This window comes from Plectropomus leopardus, chromosome 15, assembly GCF_026936395.1.
Source record: "Plectropomus leopardus strain MGB_pleo_1.0 chromosome 15, ASM2693639v1, whole genome shotgun sequence".
Classification (NCBI taxonomy): Eukaryota; Metazoa; Chordata; class Actinopteri; order Perciformes; family Serranidae; genus Plectropomus; species Plectropomus leopardus.
In genome coordinates this window covers 25,501,176-25,516,425 of record NC_142190.1, presented here as the reverse complement: position 1 = coordinate 25,516,425, position 15,250 = coordinate 25,501,176, and the positions used below count along the sequence as shown (strand labels likewise).

At 38.3% G+C, this 15,250-nt stretch overlaps 1 protein-coding gene across 3 annotated transcripts in view; it reads left to right on the top strand.

Annotated features, from left to right (window-relative positions):
• Positions 1–15,250, top strand: part of LOC121952680 (sorting nexin-19-like) — a 116,908-nt gene that overhangs the window by 84,885 nt on the left and 16,773 nt on the right. For all 3 annotated transcript variants that reach the window (XM_088088054.1, XM_088088053.1, XM_088088058.1), the window contains one exon: positions 14,338–14,463. In XM_088088054.1, the coding sequence (XP_087944180.1) occupies positions 14,338–14,463 (126 nt within the window). The remainder of the gene's footprint in view (positions 1–14,337; positions 14,464–15,250) is intronic.

Sequence of the window (15,250 nt, the reverse complement as noted above, 5' to 3'; positions counted from 1 at the left end):
CTGAGCTGATTCTACGCAAATGATGCTGCTTGGTAACCACTCAAGACCAAATGTAGTGGATAATTACCATGAGTCTAATAGTTAAAGCTGCTCTAGTGATTCGGAGTGTCATGCTTTACTGTGGTTACAGTCTGGCTCAGCTGCCTTTCTGGAAAACTTAAAACTAAATTATAAGATCAATCCAATTTTTGCAAATTTTCAAACAATTTTTGTTGGCCAACCTGTCACACACACCTTTCAGGCAACTCACAAACAGAGCTCAGACTTGTCAACAGCATTTCTACTGACCCTCTGCATGATCTAAATGGATAATGCCAACTCCTGCCCTCCCACAGACGATTCAAAGTCCCTCCATTCAAAAACACAACAGGCTGATTTTGTGTTTACATCAGTCTCTCCTGTTGCTTAACCAAAATCAGTGTGCTGCTAAGATCTGAGTCTAAGGATATTATTTGATCTTTTCCATGGTTTTGACTGGTGTGTTTTTCATGGGTATGTGCTGTTTGTGTAATATGTCTACTTTATGTGTGAATGTCTTCAACAGAGCGGTCTAAGGATGCAAAATGAATTTCAGTATGGACTGAAAATAAAGTTGTTGTATTGCATTGCATCACATGGTATCGTAACGAATCGTATCATATCATAATCAATATTTTTTCATGAACTTGGGTCAAATGACTACTAACCCCGCAAGAACTTATCAGCCTGTTCTGTTTGCTGACATGTTTGCCATATTGCCTGGCTGGTACTGTGTGTGTTTGTGTCATGCGGTTCTGATAGCAACTACTGTAGCAGGAACTACGACAGAAGCTGATTTTGTGTGTGGTTTTTCAGGATTTTGTCAGTGCAATAGTGGCGCAATCCTGAGAGATGTGGTCGCAAAACTTTGCAGGTGTGTAATTGAGATCAAAATAAAGAGTTCTAAGATAGATGTAGTCCTTGCAAGGGGACTCAAAAGTAGGAAGTAGGGAAGGGACCATTGCCCTTGTGTCATGGCTGGAGTGATCCCATTGCAAAATGGTCTTTAGCTATATAGCTGCCCTCAAATGAAACGGCTTGACAGCTCGACAGCACAACGGCATTTGAAGGCAGCATACGTCAGTGAGCCCTCCAACTGGCCAAAACAGTCAGTTATCAGATTTTTGTAAAGACCTCTTCTGTTAACTTATAGGTGAAAAAATTAGTGAATACTTCATGCTCAATAACATACCGTATTTCGGATTAAGATCCTCTGTCTGGTGGCTACAGTAAGTGCTTCTGCAACAGCTATACTAATATTAAAGGTATAATTCAGTTTCTCCAGACATAAAGTAAGTCTTCAGAGGGTCCTGGTGTCTGCAGCAGATGTTGTCAGTGAGGTCTGACATCAAACATCTCTTGAATTTACACAAACGGCTTCAGCTTTTAGAGCTATTCATATCTCAAATGAGAAACAAGCTAAAAATAAATTCTTATGCCACAGCTGATCACAAACTACCATCCTGCGAGAAAAATCACAATTCCTGACCTGAGACACGGCTGACTGCTTCAATAGATGTTAAAAAACTGCTGCCTTGGAGCCGCTCCCTGTCGCACAGTCAGTCTGTGCTAAATGAGAAACTTAAACCAACGCTGAGTGATCGATATGAAAATGATTGTTCACACGCTGCTGCTGCTGCTGCTGCTGCTGGTACATGTTTACACTGGTTTTAACCAAAATGAGTTCAGCAACAAAGGATACTGTTCCAACTCAGCTTTTTAATGCTCATCGAAATACAGATCTCTTAGTTTATATGTCATTAAAAACAACAACCTACTTTGGATTGGTAATAACAGGGATTTATTTGCTTTCAGGTTTGCTACAGGGGAGATATCTGTCAGCACTTATCTAAATCAAAAGAAGCAGCTGGTAAATACTTGTTCAATGAGCTGTACTAACTGAAGCAGATCAATGTAAAATCCTGTCAAATCTCCATTTTGTCAGTGCAATTATTTTTGATTGTTCTATTTTGTCCTGTCTTGCCACCTTCCTTCTGTCGGGTATACAGGGTATACTAATGTATTGTTTGTGCAGCTTCTCTGTAGAGAATAAATCACAATTGGTAGCCAGTGATAAGTCGGGAACTCCTTAAAAAACCAGTGTACAGACGCATGTTCATGAAAGCCATTTTGATTTTTTGAAATCACCATTGTTCTAACATAATCCGCACTCCTACATGTAGTTGTAAGCATCAATAATGCATGTTCTGTACTCCAAAAGCATCCCTAAAACTTTATAAACATAAATTGGCCAGAAAACAGCTGTTAGATTTAGAGGTTTTCTCTTAAGAGTTTGGTTCCTGTTGCTTTAACCGGCTGTCGGGAACACACAGAGAGTTTTTTTTTCTTCTTTCTTTTCCCTTTTGTTCACTCCTCTATGGAAATGTGCATCTGTTCTCCGGCCACACACGCTGCCTAAAAAGTGAATTGGGAAGCTGCAGTTATTCTTCTGCTTTAATCTACTGTTTCAGTTTTCAACTATTCCAACTCTTTTAAGTTTTTTGTTTAATCATACATTTTCTCCCTTTTTTAAAGCTCACTTGTAAATAGCACTATTTTTTTTTCATGCAACTTGTCTTCATTTTTTTTTCACTCTGTTTCAAATGTCCTGTAAATGCAGTTGTTGAGGTCACAGAGTTGGAAATAACTCCTCTGAGGTTCAATGCCAGGCTCCTCCACTGTTTGCAGTATGTTTTTCAAGTGGCAGGGTTGGCTGGCAGTTTACAGACAGACCAATTGTGAGAAGGTCACAGGTTTGATTCCTCATATAACCAGTGTACCCATGTTGAGCCCGCCTCTCTCAGAGATGTTGCCCCTGCCTCACATCTTTGTTGAAACTGTTGTATGAGCCAGACAGTGGATCCGTTAAGATTCACTATCATGCAGCTGAGAGCAGAACGGGCTGCTGTTCATGAGGGTTACAATACAGAGAGCAGTCCAGTCAGTGAAGGGAGAAGCTGCATTGTTGCTGCTCATGAACCCAAGGGCTTCCTGTTGTCCAGTTATACACAAGAGAAGGCATCATGCAGTGGGTTTTTTTCCTTTCCTTGACATTTTTATAACAGTTCCTGGCAAGGTAGTTCAGTTTCTGACTCTGCATTTTCAGGGTATGGTGCTGACGGCAGCTGAAATAGCATCTCATGCTGACCTCTTGTGGTGAATGTGTGGATCTCTCATAACATACAAAACACCTCCGTCGCAGCCATTTAAGACACGTTTTGCCGTTTTGCAGTGGTGTATGGGTTTACCGGTTGTATTACCAGGTAGATGAGCAGGAAGTTGGTATATTCTCCTGTACATTTCTACAGCTTTTGTGCTGATTGGTGGATATGGTAAAAAAGAAGGGTATCCCCCATTTACCTCAATTTAACCTCCACTACACTGCTGTTAGGCATTTTTCAAATAACATAAATAAATGTAAAGTAATAAGCTTTTGAGTGATTTTTTTTCTGCATTTGCATAAGTCTGGCGGTTGGTCATACAGTAATTAAAATGATTCATACCCTCTGGGGGCAATTTGCACTGAGTAAAATGGTTATTGAACCTTAACCATACTATTGTTAATAATTATACCTTATGTTTGGCCAAATGTATATAATTAAAATTTATGTAGAGTGAGGAGACCATAATCAAATCAGTTTTAAATTCGTGTTAACTTTATTAACCTTCATAATGATAACACGTGTATTTATAGCTCCAAATTCTTATGCCGTTTCTATGTGTGCATTGCTGTATGACAAAAATTTAATGTTGAGCCATTTGCTTGATTCATTATCTGCAGAGCCCATTCCTCTGCTTTCTGTGAGTGAATCCAGGTTATGAAACAGAATAATTCTGCAATTGTGCTTTAATGCTTGGCCTGTGATGAAATTAATGACAAAAAACCCAGTGAGATTTGGGGAACAGAAAAGATTGTGAGTAGTTTGAGAAAATTCGGCGACAAACAGTGAAGGAAGTCAGATGAAAGTTATTGTAGTATCTGGAGTGATGATGATTGCTTTCACTGCACATGACACATTATTATTTACATGTCTATAAATACTAAGCAAAATACAAATCTTAGTGTCAAAATCACAGAACATTTGGATTTATATGCATGGGTGGGTAATAAAATGGGCACAGATATGCAAATGGCCCCACCACCTCTCCTACAGAGGAGCAAGACACACAGACTCTGTGGCTGTGTTGTATCTCTTTGTAGTCGTAATGCATCTTTTTGTGGTTTTGTGTCTCTTAGAGGTCTGTGCGTGTTAATTTGACATTGAACATTTTGCAAGTGAAGGCCAGGGGAGCCCCCTGACACTTTGGGGCCCCTGGGCTGATGCCTGTATAGTAATCCATCTTTGTCTGTACGAAACCTCTGTCTAGATTTGGAGCTTTGAAACTTAATATATTTCTATTCATTCTTTGTATAATATATTGATGCAATGTAAATAATACAGCTACATGTGAAACAGCTGTTTTTACATGTGAGCTATATCTGAACATTACAACGTTTGTTTCTGTGAGTGAAGGACGCAGACAATCCACAACTTTACAAACACACTTGACAGTTTAGACAGAGGTTTTATTGGCAAATAGTGTATAAAAATCATGCTACATGTAAAAAATATAGCTCAATTAAGAAAAATCATAGAAAATAATGTATATAAATGTAAATTTGGCACTTGGGAGCTCTGGTGGTTTGAGTGTCATGCAAACCCCAACATCACAGGTTTACTGCCTACAGTATGATAACTTGTGACTCGAGTACCATGTTGATATAAAAGGAATGTCGTTTATGATAATGTGAATACATTTGGGTTGATTAAGAGTCTCAATGCCATTATGGATGTCACTACAAACCAGAGACCAGTTCAGAAAAGTACCCAAACTTTCAGTCAGTACCAGAACATTGCGCCAACCTTCATGTAGTGCATAATTACCATTAAGAGTAGTGCTTATAATGATTAACACAACAGCTGTGTTTATATAGAGCAGCAGTAACTCAGTACCATGAGGAATATAGTGGTTATAATAATTAACACTGGTTTGGTATTGTCTGTATTATTATCATTGAAGAAACACTTTGAATGAAGCAGGTTTATGCCGAGGCACTGAAAGTACCATGGAAGCCATAAGCCATGTTAACAGGCACGTAGGCTCTTGCAAGCTCTTCAAACGTCTTCGCATCCAAAACCAGGAGGAACGTCCCTTTATCCTAGAGAGAAAAGTTTAGTAGAATTACAATCTAAATGCACAGAGAGGGCCAAAAAAATCTAGGACGTTATTATAATATATATATATATATATATATATATATATATATATATATATATATATATATATATATATATATATATATATATATATATATATATATATATATATATATTGGAGGGGACTCATATCCACCCTCCAATTTTCAAATATGTGCAAAACTCATTAAAATGTCATGGTGTGTGCACTTTTTCCATGCAGCCCTCAATCATATGCCGGCATTCAAAATGTTACTTAATGGTAAACTTAGCTCATAAGTTTCCAAAAATTTCTCCTGGGAGGAATTCCCCCCAAAACCCCCTGGAGGGGTGGGTCACAAAGGTGCAGAAACTGCATAGTTCAGAGGGGTGAGTAATGATACACTTTAGAACAACTTGAATGTCAGACTTGCTTTCAGACAGAAGCACAACAACAAACAACTCTCTTCTACATGCCTATTTAAATGGAAATAATGGGATTTACTTTGATTTCAGTCAGAGTTTGTAATATGAAAAATTAACTGATTTGCTGTAGTTCAGATAGACAAAGTCTCTTTACTTTGTAATCAACATTCAAGTTTACACACAAGTCACAAACTCAGCAAATAACATTTGTTTCTGCTCCAATATCCAAGAAAATCCTGCTGATAGAAATCTTAATAAATTACAATTTATTCATACAAATGTCATTGTAATCCTTGTAAACATGGTCAGAAAATAATTCCCATGCCATTATGCTTCTGTGCTTTGGAGAGTTTTTTTCTTTTGTAATTCTAAACTTAAAACCATCAAAATACATGTTGTATCAGTTCATCTATGAATATGTCATCTTCCTCATGAATAGGAATGGATTATGTGTGTCCCGTTAATGGCAGACTTTAAAGAGAAAATTAACAGAGCTCAGTGAACTTAAATGCCTGCTGCCTGGTGGTAACTAAAACTACTAAGAAATTATATGCAAATGTTTATCTAAAGAAAAAGATACATACTAAAAATGGCACATTATAACGCTGATGTAACTCAAGAATGACCAGCACTTTTAACCTCTTAACTTTTGACACAGTTTTTCAGTTTTGGTCATGTGGGCTGTCCTACAGTTTCTGTACATTGTCAGAAACATATGGCTTTCATTAGCTGTTCAACATGAACTCGTTGACATCCCCTCAGCACTCGCCTTTGGGGGAATCCCCGCCTACATCATATGTCTTGTTCCTTTTGCTTGTGAAGCTGAAGTGAACTTAATGCAAGAAAATTCATTCATGGTTAGGTGGCAGTGATGTTCTTAACCCTTTGAAAACTGGAGCGACCTCACTTTTTTGAGCTGCTTTTTATACAGTATTTAAATCTTTGAATCCTGAGAAAATCAGCGCAATCTCTTTCAAAAAACAAGGGAAAATAAAGCAATGAGCAACTTGGTATTAAATGTTTTACAAACTGCAAGAAATTAGTAGCTTTTTAAAAAAAAATGTTGTTTTTTTTAAAGCTAGGGGAAATCATCCAAGGGGAAAAAAGCTAGGGAAACTATATTTCTAATTATCATAATTACATGTTTAAAATTGGGTAACAGAATCATTATCATTTTAATGATAATGATTCTGTTACCCATAAAGTATTTCAAGGTTATGTTCTTGTTTGTTTTTGTTTTTTTTTGTATTACTTTCATTTTTTTTAAATGTTTGTTTTTTTTAAAAAAAATAATAATAATAACTTTCAGGTAATTTTCTTGTACTTTTTTTTTTTTTTTTTTTACTAATTTTTTACTGATATTTCAGTCATGTTTTCTTGCATTGCTTATAGCCTCCGTTCCTTGTTTGAGAGAAAGCCAGCCAATTTGCTCAGGTTTCAAAGAGGAAAAATAATGTTTAAGTGGAAATAAATGAAATAAAAAAAATAATAATTCAGTTCAGCCTTTTCAGTTTTAGGTTATTTTATAAATCTTATAGGCATGTGAAGCTATTCACATGTAAGCCTAGTAGACCTCACTCACCTATTGGCAGAAACTTTATTAAGAAAATCTTATTTATAGCTTGATATTGTACTGAAAAATGTCATAACTAATTGTTGTACTGTTCAGCGTGTGTAATTTTAAACATTATCTGTACACACATGAAAAAAATGTTGTTTTGTTCAATATCATAAATCATATCGATCATGATACAGATCTCTAAAAGAAATTTCTGAATAAGAAACTAAGAGAAGCTCATTACAAAGTGCAAGCCAATGTATTGCAATTACCCACAGAAGATGCTTTCGCCTTGCTGAACTCTGAAGGTATTTTTAATGCTTTGTAAAAAGCATTATAGTGCTAAGCCTGCAACTGGCGATTGATCCATAAGGGTTTGGGCTGAAAGTGTGCAAGGAGAGGTGCACATTTCAAACCATCGCTCCTTCTTTGCTCACTTTTCCCTTGCTCTCCGAGTGACCTCTGTGTGACGTAACTGTTATATAATACCACAGGCAGAGGGGAAGTGAATTAGTGGAAGTGTAACCATTAATAAATGAGAGTCGTACCTGTGAGGGGGTGAGAATCACAGAGAGGATGACCCCATCGTCCTCGTCCGTGGCATCAGGTGACGGCACAAACACGGGCTCCGACGGGAAGAAACCCTTCTGGTACCAGACCTGAGGTCACACATTTGCAAACAGCAACTTCGTGTTTCAGGATCTTTACATCTTTTTAATAATAGTTATTAAACATGGATAATTTATACAAAAACAACAATGTTAACAGATGTTCTTATGACATCTTGCGCTAAATTCTACCTCTGTTAGTCAATGGGAAAATTAAGAGAATAAGTGTTTTATTGCTCAAATTTTTTGGATAGTATCGATAACTTACAATACAGAATTGCGTAAGCTAATTTCACATTAATGGAGGAAGATTTTATGTAGGGTAAATACAGCCAAAATCGCAGGATGTATGCGCACACCTAAAAACAAACCAACCTTGAGCGACTTGTCCTTCAGGTCCATCTTGAGCAGAGAGTCTCCCACCAGGTGTCTGAAACCACAGCCGTAGAAATAACGGTAGGGTCGTGTGTTGCATCTCCCATAGTTGATCTGAGGGAACTCCAGGCCACCGTACTCAAAGAGGTCATCTCCATGGAGATTCTCGTGTTGGCAGAACACCTGTTCACAAAGAGTGGATCAGCTGTCTATTGTCACTTAGAATCAATGGTTTTTTTTACACTCCCCCATGAGTTAAGGGGCCGTCAGCTTCAGTGGATCTTGTAAATGGAATTTGGATGATTTGAATTCGTTGTAAGGATAACTGAGTCCTGGTGGAGATGGTGGATGGCTTTAGATGTCTGCATCACAAAGGATTTATCATGTGCCACCTATTACCTTGGTGAAGAAAGTTCGTCAACGTCACTACCACCTCTGATACCTTATGGACTTCCCCTCAACGTGCTCAAAGTTTCTATAACTGCACGATAGAGTGCGTCCTGACAGAGAGCATCACCAAGAGCGACTACCTGGCCCTGCAGAGGGTGGTACTTTTAGCCAAGTGTACCATCAGTTGTCAACTCTCTGCCTGTCAAGACATGCACACCAGAAGGAGGGCCGAGAGGAATATTAAAGACCTCCGTCAATAAAAATATTCTTCTCTCTGCTGCACTCAGGGAGGTGCTGAGGCTGTCTCAGTGCCAAAACAAAGAGGATTGGGAGGAGTTTCAGCCCTCAGGCTATTCAGGTCCCGAGCCAGTTACTTTCATTTATAACTCATAATTCACTGTCATCATTAATCCACCTGACATAAATTGCTCGTGATGTACAGCGATCAGCCAAAACATTTAAATCACAAGATGGTGAAGTGGATAACACCAAAATGTGAAAAAAATAGAGGTCCGCACACCAGGGAGCTCCCCTTAAAGGATTCTATTCTGCGGTTTTTAGCTCGAAACATCACTTACTTTCGCAGAATAAAGTCATTTAAGGGGAGCTCCCTGGCGTGCAGAACTCTATTTTTTCATATTTTTTCACATTTTGCTTTATCTTGGATCCAGCACCCACTATGGGATGTGCGTGTCTTTTTGAATCTCTTTGAGGTGAATAACACCCCCAGCAGGACAATGCATTATGCCACACTGCAAAAACTACTCAGTAATGACCAGAGGAACATGAAAAATAGCTCAAGGCTTCAACCTGGCCTCCAAATTTCCCAGGTCCCAGTCCGATCACATATCTGTGGGAGGTGCTGGTATCCCACCTACCAACCCACAGGACTCAAACGACCAACAAGCATCATCCACATGAATTCCAGGACCCAGAGTTTCCCTGCAGAATATTGCGTTGTGATGAGGTGATCAATGTTATTCGTTTCACCTGTCGGGGGTTTAATGTTTCAGCTGACTGAGGTGTGTATTAGTCATACTGTTCAATTTCTCTGAAATCTCCTGTTAGATCATTTCTTTAGTAAAATCTTTCACTTTCCCTTTTTTATTGTACAAGATAAAATAATTGTACTGTGTATGAATGTGTAAGTGACAAATTTAAAAAAAATATTTGAAGATGTGAACTCTGTCTTCCCTGCTAGTTAAAAATTAGGAAGTAGAAATGGCGCCTGCAGTTGTACCTCTGGGACTGTGTATTCTCAGTTAATGCAACTAATTAGTATTATTAAAACTCAGTTATTGTAGAAACCATTCAGAAGAAATGAATTGCTTTGTCTGTTAATTTTGCAAGTCCTCCTCCATATATACCTATGAAAATAAATGCCCCCCAAAAAGATCATCATATTTCTATATTTAAAAATCCCATTACTATTACATATTAGTGGGACTATATGGCATGTAAGTAGGTTTCTGTGTCCTATTCTACAACAAATATCAGTGTCTTTAATAATAATAATTCTATAAGATAAAATTTTAAGTGTTTCCTATATCACTACTTAAGTAAGACTTGTGACTTGTGAGTATTTTTACTGCAGGGTATGTCTTCTACTCAAGAAAAGAAGCTGAATACTTCCTCCACCATTATTAGGGGTTAAATGTCATTTGTACAGCGTAAAATGAACAGGACACATTTCTGAACACTAAATGCTGTATTTATGCTAAAAGGGGAATGTAAATGAGAAAATTCATGCTTAAAAAGCTAAAACTCACCTTATCTTTGCCAATTTTGACACACGTTGCTGTGCTGGAGGGCCGGGTGTTCAGGTTCTGGTCTATTGGGGTGTCACTAGTCACGTGAAGGGGCAGAACAAAACGCCTCGGCAATGGCCTGCTCAGGGTGTTGTACACCTGGGAATGACAGCACGGAGACATTTTCGGGATTACTATCTTACAGTGCGTCTTTTTGTCTTTGTTTTGCAGGGCAACAAATACAACATTGAAAAAGTTTTCTTCCTAAAGTACTTAGCAAAGATGATATCAGCAATGTTTTTCAGGCTGGAGTTTGTGTGGATAAGAATGTTGGCTTGTGTAATTACATACTGACCTCATCTAATGCTTCTCCCGACTTGCGTAAATTCTGGATGAGATAGTTGTTGATGGCTGCACCGTCGTCTGCGCAGCACAGGTCGACCATCAAGAATCCATCTTCCTCGAAGGCATTGATCTGATGGAAGGTGGAGATGGCTTTGGTGTGGTACTTGATTGCGCTGACCTGTGGTGCAGAATACATGATTAGATGGTTTGAAGCAGGAGGACCAATACCACCTTAGAATTTCAATCAGATTTCCTACATTAGGCGTAAATCAACCATCAGAATCACATCTCACCTCGCCAGTACGCTTGTCAACAAGATGGAAAACGGTTTCCTGTTTGGGATCCCAGTAGATGCCTTCGCTCAATGCCTTCCCCCTCAGCTTGCACGTGACTATCTTCAGCAGGTCCATCTTAATTGGCTGCTCAATGAACACCACGTAGTTCTCAGACATGGCTGGAAGCAGGAGAAGGATGTTAATGGGCTTTCTAGCTAAAGGCAGCAACATGAAAGCTACAGACATCACTAATGAAGATCTATCCACCAGTGCTGTCTTACCAAAGCTGTGGTAGTAGGAGGGATGGGACTTGTTTGCAGGCACAATAGAGCAGAGTATTTTGGCTCCCTCAAGGGTTTCTTTGGCATCTGTCTTCTCGGGAGGGACTCTGATGATGTTGTACAGTGCTCCTGGAATAGCCAGGATAACGCATTTTGATTATAAAGGAAGATGAGAAACAAATCATTCCCCTCTTTGTATCGTACCAGTGTGGGTCATATTTGTAGATTAACTAAACATTCTTCAATTTTGCAAGCGCCCAGATCTCTAGGGCTGTTATTGTATATGACTGAAAAAAAAATTGATCAAACAGAAGAAGAGCTGATCAAATATAAACTGAGATTCTTTCACTGCATTGCCTATCTCTCACCTTAAATGTTTTCAGAAACATGTTTTAGCTTGCTGTTAATTTAATAATTTGTTACCAGCCAGCCCCTATTTTGTTTACCGTGTCAAAACTGACAACCTCTCATGAAGTCAGTGGAAGAGTTTATTGGTATGCTGCCACACAGTGCATTCTGGTAAATGTAGGCTTTCTACCTTTTGTTAACTAGCACAAAGTTGGTGTCTTGTGAAACTAGACAATTTAAGGCATCCAATAGTACAAACCATGTTGGCATTGCTTAAGGAGATCAGGTTTAAATAATGCTCCAAATTAGGCACAATTTTGCTAAGGAAACAACTGGCATGGCCATTTTCGAAGGGGTCCCTTGAACTCAAGATACTCGAATGAAAATAGGTTCTATGGGTACCAACGAGTCTCCCATTAACTTGAGAAGGCTTGTTCCCAGTAAATCTTTGGTTCTTACAATCAATACACTACTTTATATTAAAGCTGTTTATTTCTCTTATTTTAGAAAAGGACAGCCTATTTAAAATACAATGAATCACCTAGCATGTATTGAAAAATGACGCATTAAAACGGGATTGCTGCGAAACTTAAAATGTTAACTCTACCAGTATTCATCTATGCACATCAGATAGTAAACTATATTAACTGTAAAATAACAGATCAAATTACATCAGCATGTTAACTCTCATACTGACATATACATCGACAGCATAATTGAATTCCTGAAATTCGGTTATGGCTTTTTAGTTTGGGTGTGTCACCTCAAGATTTTCAGCGGCCCCATCTGGCTACCTGTGTAAAACATTTTAAGGTGAGCCTCAGGTGAAATACTTTTTTAAAGTGGGTCTTGTGGATGACAAGACTAACCTTTGCTTCCATAGGAGTTGCCCATGTTGTATGTGGTACCGTCAGGGTCAGAATGTGGGTGAGCGGTGGCTCCATTTACAGCAATGAACTTGCTCCAGTCGACCTACAAAACATAGCGGAGAAAGACTGTAAGATGATGATTGTGGCTGATATAGCTAAGACAGAAGAACATCTCACTGAAGACCCCAGTATTAATAATAACATCTAGGGATGTCCCGATCACATTGGAAGGAACGGTATTAGGCCCGATCAACCCATTTTTTAGTTGATCGGCAACAGTTATTTTGAGCGTGTGTTTGTTCACGTCCGCCATCACACAGGTGTCATAAACAGAGAGCAATATATATATGCTGCATATATTTAGGTTTTATTGTAATGCTGTTACTCCAATAAATAGAAACTGATTTATTTCATATTCATCTTAAAGTGCTACACCACTTTAAGGAGGAACTGAATTTTTTTATTTTTTTTTTTTTATTTTAAGTGAACTTCTTTTACTAAAATGCTGTAATAAGCATAATTGTGACCAATTTTTATTTGTTGTGACGGGGAATGTTAAAGTTTAGCTGTAACGCTACTTTGAAGTGGAATTGTGATTATATTACTCATTTATAGTGTTCAAAACTTTTATCGCAATGCTGATTTGAGAAATATTTCTGAAGACACATTGAAGTTTTTATAACTTTATTTTGTTGAAAAAAAAGTGGGATTGTGATAAGAGCAGCATAAAATTATTTCTAATTTGTTTACTTTATTTTTATAAAAATACTATTTAAAAAAACCTTAGGAACTGTTTGGATGCTGATTTTTTTTTCTTGTATTGCATTGCAGAGCTATTGAACTGTCAAGCATACTTGCTGGATCAATTTTAAGAACTTTGAAGTACTTGAAGTGTGTATTGTGCACCTGTATTATACACATAAATAAAAGTATCAGATCAGGATCGGGGGTGAAAAAACTTGATCGGGACATCCCTTTTAACATCTATTACACCATGATCATGATGGTACCTGTCCCAGTGTTTCCACGTTCTCTGGGTTCACTCTGTGCATGAAATTAGTTTCCGTGCTGACATAGTAGTCACCCTTGTATTTCACAAAGCTCACACTTGCATTGTCTGTAGAATCTGTGACAGAGAAAAACACAAAATGACTGAGGCCTTTTAAATAATTGGAAGTGTCCCTCCTTTAACAGAAATGTTAGAAAGGTTGTGCCGCTTGTGGTTACCCTGCCGTGGGAATGTGAAACATGTGAGAAATGTCCTCTCTTTTGTTCCTCGCTGTTGCGTGTTATTATGCAACCTTGGTTTACACAGTACAGTACTTTTGGGGCCCCACCTCTGACCTAATTCCATATTTAGGCAAAGCAGATTTGGTACCAACATCTAACCTGATCTAGATTTTTCCTCTTGTGCTCCCTCTCAAATGACTAAGCCTGTCTTCCTGTGTTTCATTTATACACAATGAAAGCACAATGAATTAAAGCAAATACAGCTGTCATGCCTCCTTTGTCACACAACATTTAGTCATACTTCATCCCTTCTTCTCATGTACTCACCGATCATCTCAAAGCGAGACAGGAAGCGCTGGAAGAAGTTTTTACAGGGGTCGGGCATGGCAAGGGTACCAAATTCTGACACCACGATTCGGTCGCTCTCACTGTTCTTTCTGTAGGAATCGCTCTGCAGGAAGCGACTCATGTAGGTCACCTGGCCTTGGTTGATGTTGAAGCGATGTAGCATGGCCATCCCGTCAAACCAGTGGTTGTAGCTGTGATGGAATATAAGTTTTAATCACATCTATTTGGAAATTTTTGTGTTGTGCTGCAATGCATCAAGGTGTGTCCAACTCACTGTGTGTCTCCGAATTCAAACTTCCCAGGGCCGTTGCGGAGCAGGTTGCCATTGATCCAGGAGGGAATGGTACCTTGTACTTCAGTGGAGATTTGCTCGGGGGTCTCTTCAACAGAGCGGACCAGAGGTTCAATTGTCTCGAGCCCCTTCAGAGGTAAGGTGACGTGTTCCTTGGCATTGCCATTTTCAACAGGCTTGATATCAACTGTAGGAAACACATAAACACACACAGAAGGACAAACTATCAGGCAACAACCTACAATGTCAAATGAAAAATGCACCTCATGCAGGACTTTTTCAGAATAGGGGCCAAAGTATTTTTTTTGCGGAAACACATGATGCACTTGACCGCATTCTGCAAACAAGTTAATCTTGTTTAAATCCCCTTGCTGAGCAAACAAGCTTGGCATGTCATAACTCTGTAAACATGAACTTCACACATATTGTGCCTGTCTAGATACAAACTGTTTTGCCCATTTGATTGTTTTTTCTGGTTTGAAATGTCTCAAAGGTCAGTGTCAATAAAATGTCAGTACATTACACATTTCAAATACTGCTTTAACCCTTTGAAATCTGGAGCAACATGACTTTTCTTGTGCTGCTTTCAGATGCCTTTGACAAGTATTTGAACTTTTGAATCCTTAGTAACTTGGTGCAATTTGTCTCAAAGACATGGTGGAAAAAGAGCCAATGACAAACATGGTAATAAATGTTCCACAAACTGCAAGCAATCAGTACATTTAGAAAATAATTTTCGAAAAGCTAGGGAAAAAACTAAATTTCTAATTATCGCAATTACATTTATAAAATTATTTTTACAGGTTACTAGAATTTTTAAACGCTTTTTCCAGGTCATTATACTTGTTTTTTGTAAATAATGTTCATGTAATTTTTTCTTGTACTTTTTACTTCCTAATTTTTTGGTGTCTTTTCATCTTTCG